At 55.6% G+C, this 17,853-nt stretch overlaps 2 protein-coding genes across 7 annotated transcripts in view; one reads left to right on the top strand and one right to left on the bottom strand.

Annotated features, from left to right (window-relative positions):
• RAB43 (RAB43, member RAS oncogene family) overlaps nucleotides 1-4,801 on the top strand; it is a 33,478-nt gene extending 28,677 nt beyond the window's left edge. For both annotated transcript variants that reach the window (XM_049641097.1, XM_049641096.1), the window contains exon 3: nucleotides 856-4,801. In XM_049641097.1, coding sequence (XP_049497054.1) covers nucleotides 856-1,106 — 251 coding nt within the window. In that variant the 3' untranslated portion in view covers nucleotides 1,107-4,801. The remainder of the gene's footprint in view (nucleotides 1-855) is intronic.
• Nucleotides 4,802-13,913: 9,112 nt separating this feature from the next.
• On the bottom strand, nucleotides 13,914-16,614 carry GP9 (glycoprotein IX platelet). 5 transcript variants are annotated; one of them, XR_007459931.1, is made up of 5 exons: nucleotides 16,512-16,614; nucleotides 15,929-16,053; nucleotides 15,638-15,766; nucleotides 14,534-15,530; nucleotides 13,931-14,111 (listed from the first exon to the last, which is right to left on the bottom strand). XR_007459931.1 is itself a non-coding variant. In XM_049641103.1 (3 exons), exon 3 carries the CDS (start codon nucleotides 15,517-15,519, stop codon nucleotides 14,986-14,988), a length of 534 nt encoding a protein of 177 aa, XP_049497060.1. In that variant the 5' UTR covers nucleotides 15,520-15,530; nucleotides 15,638-15,766; nucleotides 16,512-16,614; the 3' UTR covers nucleotides 13,914-14,985. The 5 variants fall into 5 exon arrangements, 1 of the variants encoding a protein (XP_049497060.1); XR_007459933.1 differs by lacking the exon at nucleotides 15,929-16,053 and having other exon boundaries at nucleotides 13,925-14,111; nucleotides 14,534-15,526; XR_007459932.1 differs by lacking the exon at nucleotides 15,929-16,053 and having other exon boundaries at nucleotides 15,638-15,824.
• Nucleotides 16,615-17,853: the final 1,239 nt, after the last annotated feature.

The following is a 17,853-nucleotide window of genomic DNA, read 5'->3' as shown; positions in this document are numbered from 1 at the left end:
GGACACTTAACCAACTGAGCCACCCAGGGGCCCCGTGGTTATCTTTTTTTTGTGTCCTCCCTATAACCACATTACAAAAGTCAACCGCTTAGAGACTTAAAAAAAAAAAAATTCTTCTAGAAATCGGGTCAAGGAGCAGTTGACCAGATTATTTAGAACATAATGACACAGCTGACACCTTGTAGGAGCAACCAGAGGTGCGCTCTCAGGTCAGGCGGTGGGCTGTGCTCTTACTATCAGCAAAGCAAAATAATCAAAGTCCCCGTCTTCCAGGCAATGAAAGAATTCCAGATGAGAATAGGAAAGCCTAAATAATAAGCATAATGAAATTGTAGCCAAGGAAACAATTGGCAGTGCGAGACTTCCTTGTTGGCGTCCCCTCGTAGGGAGCGTCTGCCAAGTGCCCGTTGCTTTCAGGTTCACTGTATCATCTGATCCCTCCTGTGCTGAAGGTGGCATCACAGATGGGGAAACCGAGACCCAGGGATGAAGTGACTTCCCCAAGGGTCACACAGCAGGTGCAAGGGAGCTGAAGTTTCCTGCAGCTCTAAGGTTCTTTCCACCGAAGTTGAGTGCTCCAATGTGTCAGGAAGAAGCCATAAAAGACACCAGCCTCTGGCAAAGATAAAAAAGAGAAACAAAAGGAGGGACTAAAGGCTGGACTAAGAGCCTTAAAATAAAAGAAGGTCTTTTTTCTTCCCCCAAAAAGATGGAGGGCCACACCAAAAGGTATTCATTGGTGGCTGGCCGAGCGCGGTGGGCGGCTTGACGTGTCTCGGCTTGGCCCCACCGGGTGGGACAGGGCAGGCTGGCACCCGTGGGCCTCACCAAGCTGCACCTGGCCTTTCCCTACAGGGAACAAGTCGGACCTCGGCGAGCTCCGGGAGGTCCCGCTGGCCGAGGCACAGAGCCTGGCAGAGCACTATGACATCCTGTGTGCCATCGAGACGTCGGCCAAGGACTCGAGCAACGTGGAGGAGGCCTTCGTGAGGGTGGCCACGGAGCTGGTCATGCGGCACGGCGGCCCTCTGCTCAGTGAGAAGGGCACCGACCACATCCAGCTGGATAGCAAGGACGTCGGAGAGAGCTGGGGCTGCGGCTGCTGACCGGGGTGCAGGGCAGGCAGGCAGGGGCCTCCCCACCTTCTCTCTCTGGCCTGCCAGGCCCACCCCCCCAGAGCTGGCCCTCCACAGTGCCAGCGATCCTAGAGCAGCTGGATAAAGCCCTGGAATTCTCCATTCCGTGGCCTGGGTGCTTGATGGGAAAGCTACCCTGGATGAAGGAAGCAGCGGGATACCTTCTGAGGGAGACCTGTTGGCCTGTGGGCGTGGGGCGTGGGGCCCCACCTGCCAGCCAGTGGCCGTCCCCTCTGTGTTCTTCACAGTCCAGGACTGGCCCAGGCCTGCCGGTGTGGATCCCAGCAGGAGAGGGGCCGGGATGTGCCTCCCTTGCTGCACATGTACTGGGTCTGACCATTTCACACCTTGAGTCTTGCTGCAGCTGAGGCGGCAGGGGTGTGTGGCTGGTGCCTTGGGTTCTTTCAGGTCACTCCAGGGCCTCTGTACCGAGTGAGAGCAACCCGCCCAGCAGACTCGGTTCCTGAGCACAGCCCCAGGGAAGCCCCAGGTCCTTCCAGGCCGGGAACTTCCTTCCTTCCTTCACTGCCAGCTCGAAGCTCACAGACAGCTTGGGGCTTGGCCTGCTGCCTTAGCAAGACCTCTCAAGTTTTCTGGTTTTCCGTGTAGCTTCTTGTTTTCGTCGGCACAAGTATGGGGTCATGGCCCACAGCCCAGCGGGGACCGTCTGCTGGCCTGGGGCCCAAAGTGTGGCCACTCAGGTTGCAAAACCAGCTGACTCCTTCAGCACCGACTCTCAGAACTTGGGGGTTGGGGAATGAGGTGGGAATGTGGACACTTAAGGGAAAAGTAAACGCTTGCATCCCTGAGGCTACGGTCTGAGAGGGACCCTCAGGGCACTTAGTCTTAGCTGTGCAGAAGCCCTTCCTGCCACGTTCAGAGCGACAGCTCCCTAACTGCTTCCAGTCTAGCTTCTGGTTTCTCAAACCAAAAAGGCGATGCCCCGGCAGTCCTGGGTCTGGCTCTTTTATCCTGGGCCTTACCAGCCTCAACGTGTGCAGGGTGCTGAGGTTAGAAGGCGGGTGGGGGCTGGGATCACTGGGGCTGCACTCTGTGGGTAGCTCAGAGGGTCACAGGGATTGAGCTGGGGGAGGCGGGTGATCTCCCCGTACTACCCGGACCCCCCATGTCAGCCCAGTCTAGCCCCTTAGGCCCCCTCAGTGGAGGGCCCCGGGAAATAAACTGCCGTCAGAGCCGTGGGGAAGGTCACATCGTGGAGGTGCAGCCCAGAGCCTTGTGGGGCCCAGGCGGTGCTCCAGCCGACTTCCCTTGCCTTCCACTTCCTGCACTTTCGTCTGCACCGTCCCACCCCTTCTTGTAGGCAGGCCTGACCGCAGAGTGAGAAGCCAGACCCACGGCATTCTGTGGGCTTGGGCATGGAAGGCTTCCCTGGCTGAGACCGAGACCAGCAGGGCTGATGACTCTGTTTCAGGCAGGCATGTCTGAGCCCAGTTCTGGAAGGGAAGGATGTTGGCCTGGTTGGGCCAAGAGCTGCTGAGCAGGGTCCTGTGCTGAGGGCAGCCGGCCCACTGGTGGCCGTGGTGGGGTGGGAGCTGGGAGCAAGAAGGCCACTTGGCTTCCTTCCTCAGTGGCCTTGTCAGTGAGATGGGGTGAGCGGGGCCTGGGGCCCAGCTGCTGGCAGGGAGAGCTGGTGTCTGCCAGGCCCCTCCATTGCAGTGCCTGGGCTCTACCTCCAAAGTAGAAAGTGCCTGTCACTGAGACACATTCAGACCATGGCCTCTAAGGGCTGATCTTGGGGCAGAGCTAAGCCGTCTACCAGGGCCCAAGCTGGAAGAGCGATCTCATGAAGCCTGACCTTCCAGAGGCCTGCTGCTTTGGGGGGTGGTGGCGGGAACGCGGGGGATCTTGGAGCACGGGTCTGGGCCTGCACCCCCATCGTTGACTTGCAGCCACAGTTCCAGCTGAGCACAGGTGCAGGCCCTTGCCGTTGTTACCTGCTGCACCTTCTCTGCCTCAGGGCTGGGATGGCTTTGGCAAGGTGGGGAGACCTTTCATTTCCTCTCTATGAGCCATCTCCCTCCTCCTCCAGACCCCTGGGATGGAGACCTGAAACTTTGCAAGGGCCTGGCTGAGAGGGGGCAGGGAGCAGCTGGCCCAGCCTGGACTGGGGAGGTTTCCTCACTGGCAGCCTCTTGGCTCACCTAGCAACAACCCCCAGCACAATTCTCTTCTCCCTTCAGAGTCCCAAGGTGTCTGAAACGTGGGCTGATTGGTCTCTGGCCATCCCTCCTTCAGGCACCACAGCCAATAGGGTCTAGCCAGGACCCTCCCTCTCCCCTCCCCACCACAGTGCTGGGATCCTGCCTCCATACTCCCCCCCCCCCCCCCCCCCCGCCCCTGCTCTGGATGGGCCCCAGGATCCCCTGGACATCTCATGGACCTCTTTGGCTCCTGGGCCTCTAGCCTGTGCAGCCCAAGCCACCCTCGTGCTGCAGTCAGAGTGGCATTTGTAGAAGGTCACAACTGATGCTGCTGCCCCCTCCCCATTCCAGGGTGCCTGGGGCCCTTGGGATATGGCCCATACTCAATCTAGGTGTCCAAGGCCTCCACAGCTGCGCCCTGGCTTCTCCCAGCACCTTGTCCTCCAGGAGCACCCTTTATGCAGGCCGCGCCCTTCCTGCCCTCCCCCACCCCCACTTACCCAGCCTTTTTATCCGTGTCATTCAGAGTCCCACAAATGACCCAGCTGGACACCTCTGAGCACTGGCCCCACCCCAAGCTAGTCCTTAGCCCATAGTACCCTCTGGTGAGATTGAGTTCCTTCTCCCCCTCTTCCTGGGCAGAAGCCATTTCCTGCAGCCTCGAACAGAGACCATTTCCGGGTTTCAGTCACAGGCGCAAATGCTAGTGCTCAGGGCCCCACGCTGGTGGGCTGCCTGTAGTGAGGCATCAGGTAGGAACCTCACTACCTCCTGGGCCTCAGTCTTCTGTCACGTGGGGACCCGGATTTGGGTAAGAGAAAACAGGGTAGTTGTGTGAGACAGAACACAACCCACCTTTGTTTCCTCCTGCAACAGCCCAGGCCTTCTGGGGCTGAAGGGAAACAGCTTTATCTCTCCCTCTGTTTATAAATTACCCAGTAGCAGGAGCCGGTGAGGTCAGAGGCCAGGGTTTAGGAGAGGAGGCAGGGATCAGAGGGCCAGGAAGTATCCTGGCCGCCACCAGGTCCCCGGGGACAGGGCAGTCTGTGGCCTGGGTGGGGCTAATGGGGCGTGGGCTGAAGAAGGAGAAGGCTGGTGTTTTCTACTCCCGGGAGGAGGAGCGGGGCTGCCCAGAGGGTCCCTGTCCTTCCAGAAAAGGGCTTCAAGGACACAGACCCCGGCAGGCAGCCATGGAGCTAGAGGAAGCTCCTAATTCATATTGAATTCAGTTACTCTTCCCCAGGAGGGCTGCCACGGGTGGGGGCCTCAAGGACCCTCTGAGCCCTGCTGGACTGGACTGTTGGGCTGCAGGGAGGGCCTCAGCATTGCAATAAGGCAATGCCATTTTGCATTTGGGAATTTTTCATGTTACCTATTTATGATACATAAATCTTTATAGCAAATCTATTTTTTAAAACATGGGAAAGTTGCCTTTATGGAAACTTAGCAGAGCCAGAGTCTACACATTCCTAAACCATTAAACAGATTTCTGCAAAGAGTCAATGGCGCCCAAGACTGCTTCTCTCACCTTTGAGCCCAGAGCTGGCCCAGGTGGCCACATCTCTACAGATGGTCCCACCTGCCCAGCTGGTTTCCCCGACTAGTCTCCAGGCCCAGAGTGGACGGGTGGGTCTGCACTTCTCACCGCCCATCTGTTGCCTGGAGCCCTGTTAAGACTTCTCTGCCCCAGGCCAATGTGGGATCCTTTGGCAGAGGAGCAGTCAGTGCCCAAGGGGCAGGAAAGAGCTTGGGTTCGGTCCTCACTCAGCCAGGGAGACCACGGGCAAGTCACTGAACGACTCCTGGGCCTCTGGTTCCTTCAGCTGGATTTGAGTTGGGGAGGCAGGTTGAGGAGTACGGTTGGGCGATGCCCGGGGGAACCAGGCCTCTCCCACACCTACAACCCTGTGGGGGAGGTGTTACCATCCCCGTGCTTTGCAGATAAGCCAGTGGACTCAGTGGTTGGGAGTGTCTTGCCCGAGCCTTGCAGCTGTAACAAGTTAGACCTTGTATTCCAAGTCAGGAGAGGCCCTACAAGGGCCAGGACTGGTCTTGCTCACTGCTGCTATGTTCCCAGGGCAGAGAATGGTTCTGGGTGCATAGTAGGTGCTCAAAAAACTGCCAAGTGCCTGAATGGGGCCCCTGCCACCAGGAACCATAGCCCGCCGAGGCCATCTGGGATCTGTCCCCGGTCATTCTCAGAAGGGGGCCTATGCTGACACAGGGGCCAGATGACGATAGCGTGACTGTGCACGGTGGCCAGGTAGTAACTGTACCCAGTCTGGCAGCCTGGCTCTGAGACACGCTGACAACATGGGGGTCAGACCAACCTCCATTCCAATCCCAGGTCCGCTATGACTAGTGTGACCTTAGGCAAGTCATTTCTCCACCCAGCCTCAGCTTCCTCAGACGTGGGACACGAATTCCTGTCCTGCCTGCATCCTGGGAAGCCACCAGGAGATCCCAGCTGGGTGGGACTTTGGAAACTGAAGGACAGGAGCAGTGACACTCTGACTCTGTCCCAGAGGTTTGAAACCTGTGAATTCCACGGACTGAATGACGGAGGCGGGCCTGGAGCCCTGGGCGTTCCAGAGGGGCCACACCGCAGTCTCTTCCGTGACCTTTTCCAGGGAGAGATACCTGTTGTTTGAATTTCCTGGTGTCCTTGAATGCAGGGCGGCCCCAAGCCTGCATGTGGCCCTTGGAAGAAAAACCCCTAACTGGGTGGTCTGAGCCGGGCCACCACGTGGCTCCCAGAGGCTGTGCTGAGGGCCCTCTCTTGCCTCTGCCCGCACCATGGGACTGCCAGACCCTGGGACAACGTCCTGGGCTTGGAAACGGAGAGTGAGGCCAGGGGCCTGAGGGACTCACTCAAAGCCCCCAGTAAGTTGGCTCCTGAGCCCCTGTCCCAGACCAAGCTGGGGCTGGGTCCTAGGTCCCAGAGCGGAGTCTGGTCCCAGCGCCCCCCCCCCCCCCGGGGGGCCCCCAAAGCCCCACCCCCGACCACACATTCAGCCAGGGGCTCAGCTGAGGAGGGACTGCGCCACCCTTCCTTTGGGAAAGCCAGGAAGCAGGGTGCCCTCACCCAAGTCACATCCCCTCTTCTCGAGTCACATCCCCTCTCCTCGTCCTCTGTCCCTTTCCCCACACGGCCCCTCCCCACCCCAGCCAGTCTCTGCCCAGCCTCTGCCTGACCTGGCTCCTGCCTCCGGTCTCCACACACCTTCCTAAAGCAGGCCATGCACTGACCGACCGGGTCGCCCCCTTGCTTGGTCCTGACACTCACTCCCAGCTACTCCTAGGAGCCCTCTAGAACGTGGGGAACCCCCTCCCACACACACAGCCCCAGAGAGGGCTGTACCCCATCGCTGCCGTCGGTTCCCCACCCTGGAAAGAAAAGACCCAGCCCGGATGGCAGGCTGGGCTCCCACTCGCGCCTCCTGGACATCCGTGGTGTGCCTTCACGCGGGCCAGCCCGGGGGTGTGGCGAGGACGGCTCTGCCCGCCCACCTCGGCCCTGGACGGAGCCCGGACAGTCCCAGCCCTCCCCCACGTGGGCTGTGTGCTTCGGGACTCTGTCCCCTGCAGCGGTTCTGAACCTCGAGTCCTGCTGCAGCCATGGCCTCAGTACGATTCCTGGGGAGCCAGCCGCAGACGTGGGGGTTGCCGGTTCAAAGCTGCTTCCTCACCAGCACAGTGATGACGGTGTCCACCAGGGAACTGGAGGCCCCGTGTGCAGGGTTGAGGGGACATCAGGAGGCGCGGACCCAGCAAAGGAGGCCAGGAGACAGAGAGGGTGGTCAGGGGGCTGGTGAGTTAGCTCCTGGCCAACATGCTCCAACCTTATGCCCAACGTGTGGTCCGCGGGCCGCCAGCCCGGCGTCATCCGGGAGCCGGTTAGAAACACGGGATCTCAGCGTCCACAGCAGAGCTCCTGAGTCAGAACCTAGATTGCAGTAAGTTCCCCAAGGGATCTGCATGCAAGTTACAGTTTGAGGAACCCTGGTCTGCACCGCCTGCCCACCCCACTCATGTGTCCCCTGGGCAGGTCTTTGTGCCTCAGAAGTTTTTAGTTTCTTCCTAAAAAAGAAGAGCCGAAGGTTCTTGCCCGTTTACCCCTGAAGAATGTTTTCTGTCCTCTGCACAGAGGCAAAGGACATCAGAGGCAAAGGGCTAGTGGCAGGGTCTGATTCTGATGGCCAGATCACCTGACACCCAGCACTCTTCCATCATACTCCAACCCCCTCTGGCAACATTTGAGCTCGTGCCTGATGCGGGTTCTGGGTCTTGTCTGGATCTGTGACCCCTTTAAGCTGTAGACCTTCCAGTTGGAAAACATACGGATTCACAAGAGAATTCACGTAGAATTTGAGGCCTTGCCTCAAATGCACATCCAGTGAACGGCAGAGATGAGATGCGAGGCCTCGATGTGGTGCTGTAGGGTCGTGCCTTGACCCCCCTGAAATCCTGGGGGGACCCCTTGGGTTTCGTCGGGTGGGACTGTGGCTGCAGTGACAGTGCCGTGTACTCAGGTTTAGATTCGACGAAAGGGACTCAATTCTAAGTGGACAGGTCTGAAAAGAACGGAAAACTTACAGGGATCTATCTCAAGGAACACATCTTTTTCTTTTTTAAGTTTACTTATTTACTTTGAGAGCAAGAGAGAGAGAGTTTGTGCGCATGTAAGCAGGGGAGGGGCAGAGAGAGAGAATCCCAAGAAGGCTCCGTGCTGTCGGCACAGAACCCGATGTGGGGCTCGATCTCATGAGCCATGAGATCATGACCTGAGCCAAAATCAAGAGTCAGATGCTTAACTGACTGAGCCACCCGGGCACCCCTCGAGGAATGATTCTTAAAAACAATAAAACCTCTACGCACAGGAATATCCATGATAGCCTTATTCCCATATGAGGGGGACCCAGGAGGTAGCCATCCCTCGCTGCAGAGTATTTTAGACAGTATGTTGGAATGCTGGAAATGTAGGACCATCTCTCAGTGAAGGGCTGGGGAGCTTGGGTCTTCCTTCTGCCTTTCTACACTCTCCAGTCTTCCATAATCAATATCTACTATCTTTGTAATAGAAAGGCATAATATATATACTTCAGAAGAGTCAGGAAAACAATGTAACGTTCAAAAATATGATGCAATAGTCAGCAAACGATCCAGAGTACCCAAGTAAAGAAGTGTTCCGACTGATGTAAACAAGAAAGTCCGGACATGAAAATGTTAACAGCGATTGTGTTAAAATAGAGCTATGAAGAACTTCCTCCTTCTTTTCTTTCTTTTATAAATCTTAAAAATGGAACTATCTTTTATATATATATATATATATATGTATATATATATATACATAACGTATTTTATATGTATCCTATTGATACATATTACATAAGTGTGTGTAACTATATACCTATATCTAGCTATAGACACAGGTACATATGGGTACATGCTCATATGGGAAATAAGTAATAAATCTGATGAGAGGGGTGCCTGGGTGGCTCAGTCGGTTGAGCGTCCGACTTCAGCTCAGGTCATGATCTCCTGGTTCGTGGGTTTGAGCCCCGCGTTGGGCTCTGTGCTGACAGCTCAGAGCCTGGAGCTTGCTTCGGATTCTGTGTCTCCCTCTCTCTCTGCCCCTCCCCCGCTCACACTCCATCTCTCTCTCCCTCTCAAAAGTAAAGAAACATTAAATTTTTTTTTTAATTCTTTTGTTTCATTTCTGAATAAGAGTCACATCACAATTGCAACAGGGGAGCATGGAGCCTCCTGGGGGTTCAGTGGGGCGACGCCGCGGCCCCTCCTCGGTGGTCCCAGTGCAGGCCATGGGGGGAGCCTCCTGTCACCTGCTGAGGCAGTGGTGACTCCTCTGTCCACTGTCCGTCTTACAGAAGCTTGTGGGCATCACTTTCCTACTGTTGTCTCCTCTATTAACCCATCCTTGGAAACTTACCCTTTTTTTTTTTTTACATTTTTTTTCAATATATGAAATTTATTGTCACATTGGTTTCCATACAACACCCAGTGCTCATCCCAAAAGGTGCCCTCCTCAATACCCATCACCCACCCTCCCCTCCTCCCACCCCCCATCAACCCTCAGTTTGTTCTCAGTTTTTAAGAGTCTCTTATGCTTTGGCTCTCTCCCACTCTAACCTCTTTTTTTTTTCTTCCCCTCCCCCATGGGTTTCTGTTAAGTTTCTCAGGATCCACATAAGAGTGAACACATATGGTATCTGTCTTTCTCTGTATGGCTTATTTCACTTAGCATCACACTCTCCAGTTCCATCCATGTTGCTACAAAGGGCCATATTTCATTCTTTCTCATTGCCACGTAGTACTCCATTGTGTATATAAACCACAATTTCTTTATCCATTCATCAGTTGATGGACATTTAGACTCTTTCCATAATTTGGCTATTGTTGAGAGTGCTGCTGTAAACATTGGGGTACAAGTGCCCCTACACATCAGTACTCCTGTATCCCTTGAACTTACCCTTTTTTTTTTTTTACAATCATCTAATAACTTCCATGGGGCTTGAGGCAGGGAGAGCTGTCTGTCCCATGTGGTCAGCATGCTCAGCGTAAGCAGTCTGGGGAAAATTCTGTCCGCCTCACCCACGCCCCTCCAAGCTGCCGCTCTGGCTTTATCTGACTTTCTGCTTAAACCTTTCACGAGGATTGATAAGGAGGTTCCAGTGACGCCGGTCTCATCCCTCATTTGTCAGGTTCTATAGCAAAAATTTTGATTGGGATGACATTGAATTTAGAGACTAATCTGGGAGGACTGAGTGTTGCGGTTCTTGAACGGGTACCTCTTTCCATTTCCAGACCATGTGTCCTCAGAGACAGTTCGCTGTACTTGTTTTGTTTTTAATTTTTTTTTAACATTTATTTATTTTTAAGACAGAGAGAGACAGAGCATGAACGGGGGAGGGGCAGAGAGAGAGGGAGACACAGAATCTGAAACAGGCTCCAGGCTCTGAGCTGTCAGCCCAGAGCCCGATGCGGGGCTCGAACTCACGGACCGCGAGTTCATGACCTGAGCCGAAGTCGGATGCTCAACCAACTGAGCCACCCAGGCGCCCCTCTAGATTTCTTTTAAAAAGTTGTGATAGCACATGCATAGCATAAAATTTACCATCTTAAGCTTTTTTAAGTGTCTAGTTCCGGAGTGTTAAGTATATTCACGTGGGTGTGCGACCATTGCCACCATCCACCTCCAGAGCTTCTTCGTCTTAGTTCTTGCAAAACAAAACTCTACACGCCTTCAACAGCTCCCCAAACTCCCCACCCCTGAGTCTTCACTGTCGACTTTTTAAAGGCTTCAATTACAGAATACAATTATCCGTGTTTGTTGAAAGATACTGCATAAATATACAAAGACTTTCTGTATGGTAAGTCAAACTTTCTGAACTCAGAGGAAGGAATAGTCATTCAGCTTGCGATGCAGGTGTGCGGAGTTCTTTTAGACTCTGAAACGTCAAATGCATGTATTCATGCTTTTGTTTTCACTAACAAGTCAGCACCCTGAAGCATCAGATAAAGAACCCAGCAGGTTGGATGAACCTCAGAGCCCGACCTCTCTTTTCACGATATCGTTGTAAACCTCATATTTGTTTTCTACTTAATAGGGGTACAAAGATCTAAAAGAAAGGAATAGGACTAAATCTATGTCCCTCTAACAGTCTGAACACAAACAGGACAGGATCAATAGGGCTGATCCGGGGCTCCATCTGGCTCCTTCTGTATTGTTGCCCTCACAACCCCGAGGTTTTTTTTGTTTTGTTTTGTTTTGTTTTGGTGTGTGTGTGTGTGTGTGTGTGTGTGTGTGTGTTTATTAAGAAAGTAATATAGTTTTGGGGCACCTGAGTGGCTCAGTTGGTTAAGCGTCTGACTTCAGCTCAGGTCATGATCTCACGGTTCGTGGGTTCGAGCCCCGCATCGGGCTCTGTGCTGACACCTTGGAGCCTGGGGCCTGCTTCAGATTCTGTCTCCCTCTCTCTCTGCCCCTCCCCCACTCATGCTCGCTCTCTCTCTCTCTCTCTCTCTCTCTTTCTCTCTCTCTGTCTCCCAAGAATAAATAAACATTAAAAAAGAAAATAGAGGTGCCTGGGTGGCTCAGCCAGTTAAGCGTCCGACTTCAGCTCAGGTCATGATCTCACAGTTCGTGGGTTCAAGCCCCTCGTTGGGCTCTGTGTTGACAGCTCGGAGCCTGGAACCTGCTTCGGATTCTGTGTCTCCCCCTGTCTCCTCCTCCTCCCCTGCTCACACTCTGTCTCTCTCTCTCAAAACTAAATAAACACACACACACAAAAAGAAAGAAAGTATTACAGTTTTGCTTTCCTCTCTGAATTTAACCCACTTGGTTAGAGATCTATCTACAGAAACAAAACTTTCCCAAGATTTTAAGACATAGTGCCTGTAGTGATTTAAAATGAGGATTCTGGCCCCAGAGCTGTTAAGAAAGCTGACATTCAGAGGCCAGGGGTTTCTGTCAAGTCAGATGCTGTTCTTAGAAGATTCCTCAGGCCCCGGACTCAGCGTCCCCCTTTGGAGCGGAGCCCGGGGAGGGCAGAGCCTTCCACCTTCTCTCTGCCATCTCAGCCACATGCACAGGGGCTGGCTCAGGCCGCTTTCAAGAAATGGAGTGCATCCTTTGCCGGACAAGGAATTCACTCTTATCAGGTTTGACGTGTCAACCTCAGGGGCTGGAGACGGTGAGGGTCCTGGCTGGGCCATAGAGTCTTAGGAGACTCTGTGCACACATGCACTTACAGGAGGTGTAGTTAAGTGTGTATGCAAAACACATGAGATGGGCACCGTGTTAGGGGCTGGGTCTGGCTGTGGCTCAGGGCCAAAACTCGGCGTGTGCCCCTGAGACCGCCCAGGCTTCACAGATTCCCTCTCTACAGTGTGCCTGCCTTCTGATCAAGTGCCATTACCTTTGCGTAGACCGGGTGGGGCCGGCAGTGGCCAGATGCCTGCCTGCTGCTGCGGTTGGGCACACAGGGGGAGCAGTTCCAGGCCTCCCTTGTGGTTAGGGCGGGGCCGGTGGCTGGTTCCAGACAACAGCTGCTTGCAAAGGCCCTCCCTACCACTTCCAGGCCCGGCCACGAACATCCGCGCTTTCCTCTTTGGTCTCTCTGCTCACCCACTGGCCAGAGGATTGCAGAGGACCAGCAGAGGGCTCTGAGCAGGCCCTAGAAACCGAGTGGAGCAGGAGCCTTGGAGCAGGGGCAGAAGGCCGAGGCGGCAAGGGGGTCAGCAGCTGGTGAAAGTCACCTTAGCGAATTCTCCACGTGCTGCTTGATTTTGAAAACTCTCATGAGGGAGATGGTCATGAGGATGACGTCAGGGTGACCGTGGGATAGATTGACAATGGTGACAGAGATGACATTTTGCTTATGATGGGGCCAAGGTCCCTGGTTGTTTGGTGCTAGAGGTGACAGAAGCAGTAGGGGGCCGGCGGGGCAGGAGGTGGGCAGTGTCACCTGATGTCTGTGGCTGTGGCCGACCCGTAGGAGACAGTGGTGGCCGGCGGATGGTCGGCCGTGGTGACGGGATCTGTGGATGCTGGGTTGGTGGCTGTGGAGTGGGTGGGGACTATGCGCGTGGCGCTGTGGTGGCCACCTTGCTGGCCTGGGACAAAGACCATGGGGACAACGGAGGTGGCCAATTGAGTTTCCCAGCGCACCTGTTTCCCTGGGGATTCTCGTGTGAATCCGCCATCCACCTCGGGAGATCCCTGCCCTCCCTACCTCCGCGGGGACGTCACCCTCTGCATTGACGATGCTGTGCTGTCTGGGCTTCTGGCAGGGTCTCATGGGACCAGCTGCTTGGCCAGTAGGATCAAGGCTTATGATCACTACTGTGCCAGAGCTGTGGCTGCATGTGTGGGCCTCAGGAAGGGGCAGTAGCAGGATTTAGGGGCACCCTACATGGGGGGCCCTGGGGTTGCTGAAGGGCCTTAGTTTGAGGAAGCTGTCAAGGGGGCACTTTTCAGGTACGAAAGGGGACCTGTCTGAGATCACACCTGTGAAGAGAGTGTCGTGGGCCCTGGGGCTGTGTCCTCCATCCGGTGTGGGGGAGCAGTGCCCTCCTCACGGGGCATATAAGAAGGCCCCATGGCGGGTGGTTCACTCAGGGCTGCACACCTACTAAGTGCCCTGTGGGGAGATGCCAGCTTTTCCTGCTTCCCAAGGCCACCCCGTTCCAGCTGATCCCGACTGTAAAATTCACAGACTCTCAGCCTACGGACTCCATCCAGTCAATCAATGTATTTTATGTGTCCTGTTGATGTAGATGTATTTTTTTCCGGATTTACTTGCCAACACTGAGGTTGGGATTTCACATACAGATGTACATTTCCGATCTCTCCAGACGAATGGGAAGACAGGGTTCACATCTGCACAGGGCAGCACAGATGGAACATGGGCTGTCGGGGTTTGCCACAGTCTCTCCCTATAGCTCACCCCCGCCCCCGAGTTCGGGCCTCCTGCTCCAGCCTCAGCTCTGTGGCTCAGTGCCCTCCCATGGTGCTCTGTGCCTACCTGACCTTCCTTATGGTACCCTCTGAGCCCCAGGCCCACCACATGCAGGATCTCCTCGAGGGAAGGACCTTGGGGTGATTATATTTGGATTCGGATTGGCCGTAACAGACCTGGAAACACTCTCATACAGTGGAGAAATGTTTTATTAGTTTAACTGCTGGCACCAGAATCCTCTGAGGGAGAGAAGAGTCTTGTTTGAAGAATTTGGTGACCATTGCTTGGGGTAGAGGTGGGACTCCAGAGTTTGAGGTGTCTGATGTCAGTACCTGGAGTTGTTTCCATGAGAAAGGGAAAAATTTCTTTTGTTTCTTTTTTAAAAATGCCTTAGATGTTTATTTATATTTGGGGGGGAGGGGCAGAGAGAGGGAGACACAGAATCTGAAGCAGGCTCCAGGCTCTGCGCTGTCAGCACAGAGCCTGACGTGGGGCTCGAACTCACAAGCCGTGAGGTCATGACCTGAGCCAGAGTTGGACGCTGAGCCGACTGAGCCACCCAGGAGCCCCACTTTTGTTTCTGAAGAAAGAGGGATAGAGAGAGGAGGAAAGGAGAGAAGGCCTGCAGGAGAAGATGAGAAAGGATGGGGCTGGAAAAGCAGGTGTCTTTGTGGCCAGGACACAAAAGGCTGTTTTGGACACGGTGGTGTGCCTTTCAAGGTATGTCTGTCACAGAGATGGAAACTCCTCCCACCTGCCTGGGGTCTTCTGCGCCTCCCGCTTGCTCACTGCTGTGTCGTGAGAGCCAGCTTTCTGCAGAATTTGGACGGGAGCCACGTGTTGATGTGAAATTCGCCTGGGCCCTCCAGAGTGTCACATGTGGGCGCCGGGACAGAGGAGAGCGTGCGGACCGGAGTCCTGGGACCTGTCAGGCACCGAAGAAGGGCTCGGGATGTCCACAGATGGTGGAATTGGGGGTGGCTGGTGTGGGGGAGGTGGAACAGCCCATTTTACTAGGAACCTGGGGGACAGAGAAGCCCCAGTTGATATCAGGTTATAACAAAACGGACCCAGGTTTCCAGAAGGAGCCAGACTTGGGTACCGAGAGGAAACACAATTTTTCTGAGCTTGGAGACAATGGTTGAGCAGTTTATTTTGGGTTACTGGGGGCTCAGGCTGGGGGGAGTGACCCTGGGGGCCCCGGGCTCAGTCCAGGGTCTCTGTGGCGGTGCACAGCAGGCCAGCCAGGAGAGCCAGGCCCAGCGTGGCCACGACCACCAGTGCCACGTCCTGCCAGAAGCCCGGGTAGGCCCAGGATGCCTGCAGGTGCCAGCCGCAGCTGCCCAGCTCATAGCCCGTGAGCTGGCCCAGGGGGTGGGCGGTGGCGAGCTTGGGGCTGGCGCAGCGGACTTGCAGCAGGGCCTCGGGCGTGCGGTCCTCCAGCCAGAGACGCAGGTAGGTGAGACTGCAGTCGCAGTGCCAGGGGTTCTGTGTCACGTCGAGGACCTGTAGCTGGGGCAGGTGGTCGAAGGCCCCCGGAGGCACGGAGCTAAGGCTGTTATTGGCCAGCAGGAGGTGGCGGGTCTGGGTGGGCAGGGCGGGCAGGGCTGTGAGCCCCCGCCCCCTGCAGTCCACCGACAGCCCCATGGTTTCCAGGGCCTGGCAGGTGCACTCCGCCGGGCAGTCCTTGGTGGCCTCTGCGGCAGCCCAGAGCAGCAACAGGGCCCCCCAGGCAGGCATTGGCAGGCTGGCTGTGGGGAGGGTGGCCGTGAGGTGAGGGAGGGTGAGGGAGGGCCCGGCAGCCTCCACCCCATGCCAAGGGCTAGGGGGATCGAACCTGAGACAAGGGACCACTCACCTCCGCTCTCAGGCCTCAACTTTCTCCTGTGTTGAAATGGGGTGGTGAAGACAGAAGCAAGTGTAATGCGTCCCACCCAGGCCTCGCTGAGCCTCACTGGACACTCAGAAGGCAGGATGGTGAGCGTGGCTGTGATGGGGGACGGGAGGAAGGGTATGAAGTTTCTTGGGAAGGGACCTCCTGGCCCCTAACAGAGACCCCACCCCCAGTTCATGGGTGAGGGGCGCTGATGCCTGCTACGTGATTCCCAGTTCCAACCCCTGGCTCCCAAGCTCCTCCCAGCCCTCCTACCTCTAAGCCTGGGGTCAGGCAGCCAGTGTGAATTTCACAGCCCACACCTCCTCCCAACCATGCCAAACAGCTCGCCCCGAGGCCGAGTGAACTCTTAGGTGAAAGCCAATGCTGAAAACTGGATGCTGAGGCGCAGACAGGGAAGGAGAACAGAAGAGGTTCCCTGTGGGAAGCCATGCATCTAGGCTAATGCTCAGAGTTGGGGAAATTGAGGCCCAGGGACGGAGCGTGACTTGTGCAGGGTCACCCAGCGTGACTTGTGCAGGGTCAGAGAACAGACTCAAACTCAGGCCTCGTGAGCTCCAGGTGACTTCCCTACGAGCGTTTCCCCTTCCTAAGACAGGCCCTCCCCACCAGGGCCTGGCCCGCACAGGCTTCCTGTGAATTTGGGTTGAATAAACCAAGGAGCCAGTGTCTCAGAGCGAGTGCCCCCCGCCCAGCCCCATCTGGAGCGGAGAGCTGAAGGTGGGACACAGGCAGGCCTCGGTGGCTGGCCTCCCCTGCCAGGCCCTGTCCCATTGTCCTACCTGGGTGCGGGGGTGTGTGTGAGAGGGGGCGATGGGTAATAGGGAGGGCCACTTACTTGTGAGGCCTGCAGTCGGCACCCTCTTCTGTGGTTTGAACTGTCCTGGTGGAGGCTGAGTTGGCAGCTGGATGTGAGGCGGCAGATGGTGGGCGCTGCTCGAGTGGGAGGAAGGAAGTGATGAAAATAGCCTGGCTTATCCCCTGAATGCAGCCGCTGGGGGGCCCTATCTGCGGGGGCAGCGGGCACTCAGGGATCCAGCGGGCTTGGGCCCAGAACGGTAAGTCGACCCCAGTTTATGGAAGGGGGTCCCTCAAGGTACGCTATGTGCCACCAGCGCCTCACTGGGCCTCAGTTCAGGGTCTGTGGGAGGACCAAGGAGGCCCCTCACCAGGTCCCCGGCGGTGGGGAAGGTTTCCAGGAAGAAGAGGCCTTGGAGCTGAGTGACTTTGCTGGCTGTTCCTCCAAATCTCAGATTTCCTCATCTGTAAAATGGGAGCGATGATGTCTGTCCTGCTTGCATACACGGGGTGTGGGCTGGGCAGCTCCTATGGGCTGAGAACCCCACAGGGGGAGAACGACGTGGGTTTTCATTTTCTTCGGTTCTTCGGAATAGGCCAGGGAGAAAGTCGCTTTTTTGGTTCCCCTGTGTCTTTAGCGCCTTCTAACGCTTTGCTGAACCCTGTTTTTCACAGGACACTGCAGTCTGGGGCTCAGTTTCCATCAAACACTGGTCTCTAGCTAGAGACCATTTTTAATTTGCATTATATTTAGACCGTGCCTCAGTCTGACTTCTGCTCAGGCCATGATCTCACTGTTCATGAGTTCGAGGCCCGCGTCGGGCTCTGTGCTGACAGCTCAGATTCTGGAGCCTGCTTTGGATTCTGTGTTTCCCTCTCTTTCTGCCCTCCCCCATTCACGCTCTGTCTGTCTCTCTCTCTCTCTCTCTCAAAAATAAATAAACATTAAAAAAAAAAAAACAACATTAAACACCCCGTTTACACACTACCCTAGACCCACAGGAGCATTCCTGTGTTCACATGGAATGTGGGTGTTTTATTTTTTTAGCATCTGGCAACTCCCAGGCCACTTCAAGGTATGGCATTGCTCCCATTCTTGTGTGTATCTGTCATCTGCCTTTTCCTCAACTGCACAGGGGTCCCTGAGGGCGGGAACCGTCTCCGCGGTCCCGTGACAGTGCCCGGGTCAGTGCCTGCACGTTGCGGGTCCTCAGTTTGTGCCGGGTGATTGCAGGAGGGAGCCAGTGCTTTGACTCTGACCGATCCCATCCGCAGGGGGGACCCTGGTCCTCTTCTAACCTGACCCCTCATTGTGTGGATGCCGCATGCTGGCAGGCAGCTCTGAGGGGAGCCCTGGCTCACCAAGAGCCTCACCTGTCACG

The sequence above is a fragment of the Panthera uncia genome, chromosome A2 (assembly GCF_023721935.1).
Source record: "Panthera uncia isolate 11264 chromosome A2, Puncia_PCG_1.0, whole genome shotgun sequence".
NCBI lineage: Eukaryota > Metazoa > Chordata > Mammalia > Carnivora > Felidae > Panthera > Panthera uncia.
The sequence above is the reverse complement of the archived record's forward strand: the minus strand, read 5'-3'. Positions and strand labels throughout refer to the sequence as shown.